The sequence below is a fragment of the Plasmodium brasilianum genome, chromosome 8 (assembly GCF_023973825.1).
Source record: "Plasmodium brasilianum strain Bolivian I chromosome 8, whole genome shotgun sequence".
NCBI lineage: Eukaryota > Apicomplexa > Aconoidasida > Haemosporida > Plasmodiidae > Plasmodium > Plasmodium brasilianum.
Genome location: NC_090121.1, coordinates 2,210,083 through 2,223,074, shown reverse-complemented (window position 1 = coordinate 2,223,074; position 12,992 = coordinate 2,210,083). Strand labels below are relative to the sequence as shown.

At 19.6% G+C, this 12,992-nt stretch overlaps 4 protein-coding genes across 4 annotated transcripts; 2 read left to right on the top strand and 2 right to left on the bottom strand.

Annotated features, from left to right (window-relative positions):
• Positions 1–241: 241 nt before the first annotated feature.
• On the top strand, positions 242–1,037 carry MKS88_002604 (uncharacterized protein; the record flags this gene model as incomplete). Its single annotated transcript, XM_067215625.1, has 2 exons — positions 242–328; positions 459–1,037. The coding sequence occupies 2 exons, from the start codon at positions 242–244 to the stop codon at positions 1,035–1,037; spliced, it is 666 nt and encodes a 221-aa protein (XP_067074034.1).
• A 1,185-nt stretch (positions 1,038–2,222) lies between these two features.
• MKS88_002603 (uncharacterized protein) lies at positions 2,223–2,594 on the top strand (the record flags this gene model as incomplete). The annotated part of the gene is made up of 1 exon (XM_067215624.1): positions 2,223–2,594. The coding sequence occupies one exon, from the start codon at positions 2,223–2,225 to the stop codon at positions 2,592–2,594; it is 372 nt and encodes a 123-aa protein (XP_067074033.1).
• Positions 2,595–5,678: 3,084 nt separating this feature from the next.
• Positions 5,679–6,562, bottom strand: MKS88_002602 (uncharacterized protein; the record flags this gene model as incomplete). Its single annotated transcript, XM_067215623.1, has 3 exons — positions 5,679–6,036; positions 6,129–6,271; positions 6,395–6,562. The coding sequence occupies 3 exons, from the start codon at positions 6,560–6,562 to the stop codon at positions 5,679–5,681; spliced, it is 669 nt and encodes a 222-aa protein (XP_067074032.1).
• Positions 6,563–9,980: 3,418 nt separating this feature from the next.
• On the bottom strand, positions 9,981–11,853 carry MKS88_002601 (uncharacterized protein; the record flags this gene model as incomplete). The annotated part of the gene is made up of 3 exons (XM_067215622.1): positions 9,981–10,145; positions 10,335–11,693; positions 11,836–11,853. 3 exons carry the CDS (start codon positions 11,851–11,853, stop codon positions 9,981–9,983), a joined length of 1,542 nt encoding a protein of 513 aa, XP_067074031.1.
• Between the last annotated feature and the right edge of the window lie 1,139 nt (positions 11,854–12,992).

The window sequence follows — 12,992 nt, the reverse complement described above, 5'->3', positions numbered from 1 at the left end:
CTTTTGCATAGAAAAATTATTGTAATATTTTTATTTAATATATTTTTTCTCGTGTTACATTTGTAAAAATCATATAACTATTATATTTAAATATATTTAAAAGTAAAAATTTTAACATTTTGAAGTATCACAAAGTAATAAAGGATAAGTATAATTAATATTCTATTTAATATTATCGAAAAAATTATATTCCAAAAATTAATTTATCACAAAACATTTGACTCCTAAAATTAAGTCCGAAATGATAGCGCATATAAATAAGTTAACTTTTTTTATTATAATTTTTTCATTTTCCCTATTAATATGGATATCCCAGGATGCTTATGCGGTAGAATTATTATATTTAATAATTTCTATACATTCTTTATAATCATGTATTTTCATTTTAAAACTAAAAATTTATTCATATTAAAATGAGGATATTTTTATAAATATTAAATATTTACTAACATTTTTAGGCAGATATCAATACAGAATCAGTGAATAATAAAAAATATCATAATCATAAGTTTGATTTAGGTATGAGAAGATTTTTTCTGGGACCAATGTATTATGAAGGTGATAAATCCAAACAAAAGCATTATAAAAAATATTGCTTTTCCAATTTATTAGGATGTTATGATACGTCCAAATATAAGGATATTATTTTAAATTCTTATAATCCAAATGTATCTGATGCAGCTCTTGTCGAATTATATAATGAATTAAAAGAAGAAGCAAAGAAATATGATGGATACAGACCAAGAGAAAAAGAAATAGAAAAATATATATATTATCTTTTATATTATTTAAAATTGAAATATAAAAAGAGAGTTGTAACAGCGTCACCTCCCAAAAAGGAAAAATACGAAAAACTCTTACAAATTGTATCTAGCCCAAAAACTAAAAACTTGCTTAGACTTACTATTCCAAAATTAGCAGAATCATACTATTTATTTTCTTATATCCCATACATAGATCATTCAATAGATGAAGTAATTTTATCTGACTTAATAGGACAAGCAAACACTATTTTATCTTTACATAATAAAAATTGAATGATGGTGAATATAGTATATAGTACAAATAAGTACAAATGTTTTCTATATACGCTTATGAGTATTAATGTATCATCATTGAAAATTTTTAAAAATTAAAGAATTTATTTTAATATACATAAGATTTTATGCATTTCGTAGAACGAAAAATATCCCTATTATATAAGTGTTATATGAATTATCTGATATTCAATTTTAATTTAATTAAATCCATTTACTGTTATTCATATATGGGGTAGTTTAAGTGATTCGTTCATAAATTTGTTTATATATATATATTTAATTTTTCAAAAATTCTATAAGAAAGTATAAGTTTTAAAATTATTTGCTTTCTTCTTTATATTTTTTTATTTATATATTTGGGAAAAACACCTGTATGTGCAATAGTATTATTTTACCAAAATTATGTTTTTACCAATCATTTTATTGAGATTTGTATTATATTTATTTTTATTTTTTCACTTGTATTTTAATATATAGTATAAATTTGTAAATGTATAATATTATTAAGTTTTATAATCGTCCTCCTCAGATGAATGTATTTAGTGATTTCCCACAGGTGTTCGTTACATGTAAAATAAGATAATTTTTCTGAAAAAAACAATATATGCAACATTTTATATTTCTTATTAAATATTTAAATCAATTTTATTATAATTTTTACCAAACAATAATATTTTTTATTTATAAATTTTAAAATATTCAGATAATATATTTTCATTTAAGTAAAAAAAAAATATATAGTACAGAATTACTTCTTTTGTGTTATAAACAATAAACTTATTTCATGTTCACTTATTTACAGTTTTTCCACTATTTCCTTTATTATTATTATTATTTCTATTTTTTATTTTTAGAATAATTCTTGGAATTATTTGTTAAATATGAGCAAGAATTTGAATCATATATCTAACAATATACTGCAAATGCTTCTAATTTTTGTGCCACTACTTGTTCACCACCTGAATATAATGCTGGTAATAATATCTGTACCCTTGTATGTAATAATATTTATGGATACTTAATATATATATATAAAAATTATGCAACTAATAGGGAAAATACGCGTAAATACTTAAATTATATTCTACATAAGAAACCTATTGATAATTCGTATGACTCGTTTCATACATATCAGCACATTCCATAGAAAAATAAACGAATATATGTAAGATTTATATATAAATGATTTATTTTAATATTTTACTAAAAGATGCAAGCCTATATAATTTAGATGAGGTGTTTATCAGAATTATTCCTAAAGAAGATAAAACTTTAATAAGAAATTGTGTACATTTTAATAAATATTACGAATTTCATATTAAACATTACAACAAATGCGAAGGACATGTAAATAATGAATTTTCTAAAGAATTAAGCAATATTAAGAAAGTCTATTATGAAAAAATAAGCGATGTAACTGAATGCCTTGGTAGACCAAAAATTTCATCAACTAAAAACATTTACGCGTTTGCTTCCAATTTAACAACAATTGTTGTATTACTAAGATCTTTAACCTTACTTTTTATATATAAGGTTAATAAAAATTATAGTTAATGGTTCTAATAATATAATGTAAAGTACATTTTCATTTTCACAAATGGTTACAAGCACAAAACAAATATATATTTTTAAGTATATATGTATTATTATTTATTTCATATACTCTGATGAAATCGTGGTTACGTAGTCGTTTACTAAACAAAATAAATAATTGATCTTAACCAAAATGAAAAAAAAGAAAGAGAAGCCTTATAAAATATCTATGAATAAGTGAATAAAAATTATGAAGTTTTCATAATTTAGACTACCATCTTCAAGGAAACAGTATATAACAAAATTACAGTATATATTATTTATATCGTAACATTGAATATTCAGTTATATAAGAGTTATATACAAATCAGAATTTATTAATAAAAAACGTAATCTAAAAACAAAGAAATTAATTCATATTCGTAAAAAACACAAAAATTATTATATAAAAATTATTCAAAGATCCGTTTAACAGATATATAACACTACTGTTATGGTCAATAGATAAGAAATCCACCTATGTACAAAAATGTCTTTTATATAAAAAATAAATCATTTTAAGACTTAGATATACAAAGAGAAATTATGAAGTACATACTGATTTAATTACAAAATATTATTATTTAATTTTTATATCCTATCCAAGTATCAAAAAAAGAAAAAAAGGAATAAAAACATTAAAAACACTATCAATAATATTATTAAATAAATAAAAAAAGACAAACCTTAAAATAAAAAGATTATAAAAACAGTTAGAAGAGCACACGTATTTTATATATAACTAACATTGTTTTACACTTTTATTATTATTTGTTCCAATGTAATTAATAAGAACTATAAATTTAACCCTGTATACAATAATATTAATATTGATGCCTTTATCTTGTAGATATTATATGTGGCATTGTAGTAAGTATCATTGTGCAAGATGATAGATGAGGTAAATTTTAGTGTTTCTTAGATTTAAATGAGAAGATTCATATCCATTATTTAATAATTGATAAATGTATTCTTCTCAAGCACAATACTTAATTTTTTTTCTTTTTTAATATTCTTTTATATATATAACATCCAAGATGAGGAAAAAAAAGTATACTTGATAAATAAAAAATATATGTAAATCTATTTTATAATTATATATTTTTCAATAAAGTATATTATAATAAGAAAATGTAGTATTTATATTCCTACATATAATTTTTGTTTACTTTATACGAAAGAAAAAAATACTATAAATATTCCTATCAATGTAATACCAGGTAACATTAAAATGTGAAAAGGGTCAGAAAAATTGAAATGTAGTTTTACTTTACTTGAGATTCATTGTAGAATTCCACTTTATAGTCTCCATGGAACTCATTATTTACATATTACTAAAAAGGAGTTATGTAAGAAATGGGACTCCCATTTTTTATTATGTAAATTTTTCATAAACTGTCATAATTTGTACATTATATATTTTTGATTACCCACTCACTTTTATTATTTCTCATACCAATGTATATCCTTAGATTCGGCTATACATCAGAATTTTATTTATTAATGCATATATGATATTTTTCGGATTATAATGAATATCACAGTCAAAATAATAAAACAATAATCATCTATTAATGAAAGCATATTACATCAATGAAACATTAGAATATTCTTATAAAAAATACAAACCCAAATTATTTTATAATAAGAAAGTAATCTATTTTATTTTTCATGATAAATACTTTATAGTAATCAAAAATTTAGTAGGTGAAAAAGTAATGAACATATGGTTTATACTACTAATAAATATACAGACATTATATAATTTGTTGTATTTTTTTAATCATTGTCTTTAATTTTAATGTAATGATTTATAATAATATATATATGTATATACATTCCGAACGGCATAATAAACTTCATAATAATAAAACTTGAAAAAATTATAAAATAAAATAACTCTTCCTTACAGATTTATTTATTTAATTTCAACATAATACATATCCAAAGAAATTAATCTATAAAAATTATTCTCTTAATTCACATTCAAATTCAATGTATTGAAAATAATTTATTTTTTTTAAAAAAATTATTTCAGTAATAAAAATATTACTTTCTTTTATTTTTTAAAAATGTAAGATTAAAAAAAGAACAAAACATTTTACGGATTAAAAAAATATGTTCAAATTTTAGTTGTTTATCTTTTAACTTTTATTATACTTTTACGTATATAAATAAAAAAAAATATTTCAATTTCATAAAATTCTGGAGTTTAATCATTCCATTTAAAAAAAAAATTGTATATTCAATTATGTGCATAAGCTTATAAAATAAATTAAAATATAGTAACAGGCGTAAAATCAAAATATTAACCATAATTCTTAAACTATGAATTCTAATTAAAAGGACACTGCTACATATTTACATATTTATAATTTTACTGTTCGAATAAAAAATAATATCTATTAAAAAAAATTTTTTAAAAATATATATATATTAACACACATAAGATAATGCTTATTTCCTAAAATAAACACTAGATTTGCTTCTACGATTAACATATATATATAAAATGAAGTATGTGCTATTCTATGCATAATGTACTAAAAAAGACATTTATTTTTTATTTTAAGAGAATTTTAAGTTTTTTTATCTTTAGAGCATATAATTATTTAAGACTATAAAAATAAAAAATAATTAGCACTATTTTTAATAGCAGCAAATATATTTTGGAAAACGAAATAAATAGAATTATACAAATTGCATTTCTCTATATCAATTTTTAAAATTTTACATGTATTTCTTTAAAAATTCTGTTAAATACAGAATTATATACACAAAAAGCAATACTCTGATTAGATGAGCAAATATTTAAAAAAAAAAAAAAGAAATATATTATTACATTCAAATTAACCAAAAAACAAAAATATTAACTGCATTTTATTATAATTACTTATCAAAACATTCAGGTATATTCAGATAGATTTATGAAATTTAAACAATTATTGATATATTTGTTATTTGTATACATAAATAAAGAAATTATGAGTCATATTTGTTATAGATTACAACTCTGTGTAAAGAAGGATACATAGTCTTATGAATATTACTTTTATTTTCTAAACTCTATAGATATTTTACAACCATTCTGTGCAGATAAAACATTGCTGCTCCAATTATAAGTGTAAAGATCAAAAATACTAAAGTTGATAAAAATGTTTGACCAAATAGAGGTAAAGTTATATCAATTTTAGCCATATAACCCAATTTTCCTAAGACAAGTAATGCGATTCCAACTAATACCTTGAAGCTACCTAAAATAAAAATCCCAAATAATTTTACTTTTATACATTCTTTTAAAAAATTAAAATCATCATTCATTACATACCTAACTGTATTTTTATAAAATAATTTTTCAAATATGTTTTTTTCACAATATAGATTCCCTCCACTGTTTATGCAAGGCTCACTTCTTCTAGATGCTCTATAGTTTTCTCCATTGTTTAATGAACACTTATCTGTTTGTATATTTTTTCTTTAGTTATTTTTTCATTACACCTATCTTTTTTTACGTACCTTCCTTTACTTGATATAAGTTCTTTTATCCATATCGCGTTAGAACGATTCCCCCGTTTATATATTGCTAGTAAAAGACAAGTTATTGGATATAATTTTCCATTAACATCATAATTCTCATCTAAATATTTATAAAACATACTCTAAAAAAACAAAGTATATATGCAAAAATTTAAAGAAATAATTAATTTCATAATGACATAATTATTAATAAAAATGAAATATGAACAGTATTAATAATACATATATCCATAATATTATAATACCACAACATTTTTAAAATTATATATCCATGCTAAAATGATAAACACATAAGTTTTAACAAAAAATATTAACTTAAGTATTTTTTCATAATATAAAATTTTATTAGTATAATATAATTTGTGAGGAAAAAATGAACAATAATATAATATTCTTATAATTACAAAGAACATTATATATTATATTAAATATTTTTTCATAAAATCATAAAAATATATACATTATATTATACATTTTACAATGTATAAAAAAGAAAATATCTTTAAAAATATAATTTAAAATTACTATCCTAATTTAATTTATAAAAAACTACTTTTCATTAGAATAATGTAATATCAATTAATTAATAATTATCCAATATATATAAATTAATTATTCGATATATTAGTGTATGTAGATAATTTTTCTTTTTAATACTTAAAAAAAAAGAAGATACATAAATATTTTTTAATATTAATTTTATATAAAATGTACAGAACATACACAATTCATTGTCCTATTCATGAAGGACCATAAATTACTTAATAATATTTTCTTACTAATAATTATAATTTTATAAACAACATATTATTGCAAAATTGCTTATTGATAATAAAATAATAACTATTATAAAAATAATTGTAATAATATTGAAAAAAAGAAAATAATTTGTACAAATGATTATATTACTTTGTTTACCTCATCAAATCATTTACTATGAAACTACGAATTCATTCATAGTTTATAATGTATTTAAAAAATAAAAAATTTAACATTATACTTAATAAAAAATTATACCATCTAAAGGTAAATAATGAATGATTTTTTATTTTTGTAATATATGTTCTGAAATTTATAATTTTTAATTATGCATAATTTATGCAACATTTTCAAATGAAAATTTTTAAATATACCTAATTTTTTTTTTTTTTTAAATTAATTATATATTTACAAGAAATATTAATATAATAAATAAGAAAAATAAAAGTAATATATTATTAATCTATTGTCATAAAATGTTTTATTCGTATAAAATAAAAATGGAAATTGTCTATTTTTTTTTTTAACATTACAATATAATAAATTTATACTTATAAATTTCCATGAATATTAAAAATTAAATAAACTATTAATTAAATTACTCTTTTACTAAATAGTATTTGTATTTTTTATAAGAATAACTATATTGATAATTTAATAATTAATATAAATTCACAACTTAGCAAATTATTCTCAAATTAAAACAGTAAGATGTAAGATTTACATAAATATTATTAAATAATTTAATAACATGTACTTATGGAAAAAGCATAAATAACTAATTTGTATATAATTCACATATGTTACATACACTAATTATTAAATAAATATATTAATGATTTAAACAGTTCATAATAATAATATGAATTATGTATAATTCAAAAGATAATAATTATTATCCCTATAATTCATGAAGAAATAATAAAATATAAGAGAATATTATAATAATATAGTTGTTTTATATATACCAAATTCTAGTTATTCATCAAAGAATAAACCAAGCGTTTTCTTATCAGTAATAGTATTTTTAGATTATCTTTAATTCAAAATGTTAAACGTTAAAAGGAAAACTGCAAACGAAATATACCTAACCATATATAAATAATGACTTTACAAAAAATTTATAGTTCTATTGCAACTTTTAATAGCTATGCTGTATTGCTATATTTATACCCCACAATTTTATTTCCGATACATTGTATATTAGATTTTAAATAGTATATATAATTTATATTATCAGAGTATAATTGTAAAATATGTAAAAAAGTATAAAAACAAACAAAATAAAATCGTTTGTTTCCTCTACCATTAAATTTTGTATTACTAATAAAGTTATTTCATATACTATTTATGCGTATTTTTTGCAAGCATATAATATATTATTAGTAGTAGTAAATTTTAATCTAACTAATAAAAATAATCCATAGAAAAAATATTATTAATTATACTGAAAAAAATTTATTCATAATGTTTAATTTTTCTTATAAGTTGACAATCTAACGTTGGAAAAATTAATAAAAAATTTTAATAAAATACATTTTATTTAAAACATAATTAATAATTAAATTATAGATTACAAAAAAATAAAAATACAGACAAAAAAAAAAAATTATATATAAAATAAGTAAATAAATTAAAGTAATAGTTTTTGGTTAATGTCTTTAAAGTATTAAAAGTTAAATGTACAACATATGAATTAAACAAAATTACATTTTTTATATTAGTTAATCTCATCTATTAAAATATTTATATATATCATCAACACAAAAAATTTTATATTTCGTTACTACTTTGATAATTAGTTATCTCTATATTATATCATCTAAAGGTTCATATTAAATTTTTTTATGAATGTTTTTTATTTTATTTTATATATATTTATTCTACAGCAATATAATTAAAATTTATATTTTTTTAATATTGAAAGTTTTAATAATACATAGTTTTTTTATGTAATAAATAAAAGTGCAACTTCAAATAAAATTTTATCTATAATTATATCAACTAACAATAGTAATATATAATCCTTTAAGGATAATTTAATTTTCTTGTAAAATACTTATTATTTCATGTATCTTTTTTTCATACAAATAATCGAATTAATATTTTTAATAATGAACTTCTCTTAATATATATTGTCACTTATATTTATAATATATTCCTCTAATAAATAATATATATTAATAAAACCGTTAATTAAAATCTTTATGGTTGAATGTTAATGAAGTATATGCCTAATATAAGGCTTATTTTGTATACACTTAAGGATATTCATAAAATTCTTCCTATACATATGGAAGCAGAGTTCATCAGATGAAACATTATTTTTCCCAAAAAATAATATAAAAAAAGAATATATAAATATTGTTAGATATATAAAAATTTTGTACATGGATAATATAATATTTAATCTTAATTTTCTATTTAGCATTTTTTATTAAAATGAATTTATTTAAGTATTATTATTTTATGTGTTACATGAAGATTATATTTTGAAAATTTCATAGAGCTACTATTTTATTTTCTAACTAACTTGTTCTGAATTTATACATTATAGTTACGAATTCAAATTTATTTTTATATTAAATATAACTATAATATATTTCTTATATTTGAAGCTTTTACAAAACATTAAATTAGATTATTAGACTACATTATGAGTAAAACTAATATAAATAAAAATATTCTACCAATATATGACTTCAGCTCATAGTGCGTTACGGTCTTACGTAATTACTAAACATCAAAATGAAATATATTTTTTTACATAAAAGAAATAACAATAGTATCTACTAAAATTATAGTTATTTAAAAAAAAAACTTTAATAAAATAAAGTATAATAAAAAAATTATATTAATTATATTATTAAAAAAAAAAAAAATATAAAATAAACATATAAATAAATATAAAAGGTTAAGAAAATTAATGTATATTAATTATACCACATTTTTTCTTGTTTTCTTTAATTATAGATATTTAACAGAAACATATATTTATCTAAATATTGTATTCTTTTTAATATCTATAAACTAAATCATTTGATAGTATGTATAACTCTAATAAAATGAAGTTCATTGTTCTATATTTACTACACTAAATCTCCTCCTGTTAGAATTTCTATAAGTACGTTTTATGAATTTCCTTGTGAATCTCTGCGCATTTAAATCAGCGAAATTAGTCCTATATCTTTTTTTCCTTTTTTTAATTTTATCTATATTTGATCCAAAGGGAGTAAACTAATGTACAAAAAAAAAAAGTAAAACATATATAATATTATCATATATAATTTATAACATTCTAAGAAAAATATATTATAATTCCAAACTTATTCTTATTATATAAAGGAAATTGTTATTAACTTTAAAATAAAGGAAAAAAACAAAAATTATTCCCATTACTAAAGTAACTGCAAGGGAAATACGCACAAAAGTGTTTTGCAATAAATAATATTCTACATCTTTTCGGGGGACTGTTTCTCCATTTGGATTTTCAACATTAAAAATCCTTAATAATTCAGACTTTGCACCTGATGCATGTCTTAAATATCCTAATTCTTGCGATTTATATTTCTCCATTTGACTTTGGTTTTTTTTTTTAATAACTATTTTTAATACTTCGGGAGGCCACGTCTTCCCCTTCTTTAATCGGTAACCCAAAGAATTTTCTAATTTTATAAAAATACCTTTTTTAACCAATTCTTCCATATATGTGCAAGGTCCTGATGTATCTTTCTCTAGGATCTCAGAAGTACAACGTAGTGTTCCATCCTTGCTTATATTCCATCTAAGATCAACTTCTTTTTCTTTTTTTGGAATAGCCAAATTACTTGATGTTTCTGAACTAATACCCACTATTTTTCTAACTTCTTCATGTAGTGCCGCATGTTCTAAATTTTCCTTCGATGAATATTTTTTTTCTTCTGAAGATCTTTCACCACTTCTCTGTTCATTGTATTCAAATGCATTCTTATTTCTATGTGCCAAGGAAGACGCTCGAATAAAACTACACTGTAAATTTGAGTTATTTTTAATATTACAATCAGTATAAAATATTGAATCCAAAAAATCTGGTTCCAAAATGTTAGATACTAATATTTCTTCAGAGGCCTTATTTTCCAAAAAACTTTCTAGTCCATTACATTTTCCGTCACTTGAGGATTCTAATTTAGATAAGAGATTACTTGGATCGAACTCATCGCCACAATTCAAAAAATAGTTAGGACATTTCAGTAAATTTTTCCCACAACACTTACTCTTTTTTACATTATATAATTTACTAATAACATTAAGGTAATTTTTATATTTATCATTCTCAAAAGAAATACAAAAATCTTTACTTTTAATATTCTCATAATTTGTAAAATAATCATACAAATATTTCTCATCTTTTTTATCATTCAATTCCTGTAACGTTTTTTTATCGAAATTATAAGTACAATTTAATACCCTATAATCTTCGGTAAGGGATGATTGTAGATTAAGAAATTTAGTAATAACATCTTTTATATCTGCTTCTGGAGAATTTTCTATAAACAATTTCCCTATTTCTTCATATACCCAGTATTTATAATGTGAACAACGGACATCATAGCTCCATAATTTATCCGTTTTAGTCAAATTATTTAAATTTCGTGCAACTTTTTTACAAATATTAACACAACTAAGTTTATATTCCTCTTTTATTGAATCAAATTTATCACAACTTAAATTATTATCTATCTCTGTGACCTCAGAATTAAATTCTTCATATATTTTATTTGACGGTAATTGTTGTAAAACATTATCCTGAATATTGAATTGAAAAAAAAAATTATGTAAATAATTAAATACTTCTTAAAATGTTTGAACATTTGCATATTCTATGTGAAATGTAATATATAAATAAAGAGGCATAAATTTTTATTTCTATTAAAAATGAAATTATTACATAATTTATATTTTCCATTTCTATAATTTCCTTCCAATTTTAAGATGTATTAAATTAAAAAATAAAAACTATATATATATAATAATATGCGTATAAATAATGACAACATATTTGAAAATTTAGCGTTTTGGGCGATTTTTTCCTATTTAGTATTCTTATCCTTTAAATTATTTCCTAATTAAAAATGTTATAAAATGTATTTCGTAGCATAAATTATTATTCTATTGTTTTAATTATATTATTATAATTAATTGAATCCTAAGTAAATTTAGCATTTATACAATGTAATAGAAAATAGTGAAAAGCATTTAATATGTGATACAAATAATTCTCATTATATATATGTTAAAACAATATTATCATAATTACTTTAATAGAAAATAGTTCTTTTAATATAAAAAAATTAATTGGCAGTGATTTGTGTTCAAGCACTTTTGTATTTTTAAATATTTATTTATGGCTTACTCTAATTACCTAATATAATTACAATATTTTCCTTTTGTTGAAGTAATTATTCCAGTATCATGAAAAAAATAATTTCATTAAAGATACATAACTTATCTTAGTGGGGGAAATATAATAATACATACATGCTGTATCATCATTAAACAAATTCATAATAAAAATTTTAAAATATGTTAATGTTTGTGTAATATTAGAAAAAAATTGAAATGAAACAAAAAAAAAAAAAAAAAAAAATTTTATATAATAAAAAATATTTATATATTTATTTTAATTAAAATGCATTTATTTGTTATGTATCCTATATAACTAAATACGATTTCTTAGCCTTTTTTAAGATCCATGCTGAGTTATAAGTTTATATTTTTTCTTTTACATATCACTGTTTCTACGGTTTATCTGTTCGTATTCAACAATATTTTTACATATAAATGGAACAATTAGATAAATTATTTTAAAAAAAATGCTTAAGAAAAACTCAAGAAAAATAATTTTCTTAAAAATATGTATAAAATTACTCTTATTTTTCCAATGTAATGGAACTATTATATTATATTACATTTAACTGAAAAAAAATAAAATTAATCTGTATACTATAAGTTAAATATGGAATTTTGTTTTTAAAATATTTAATTTTTCACATATACTAATGTAACTATGACGAGTAACATCCATTATGTTGCATAATTTGCAGA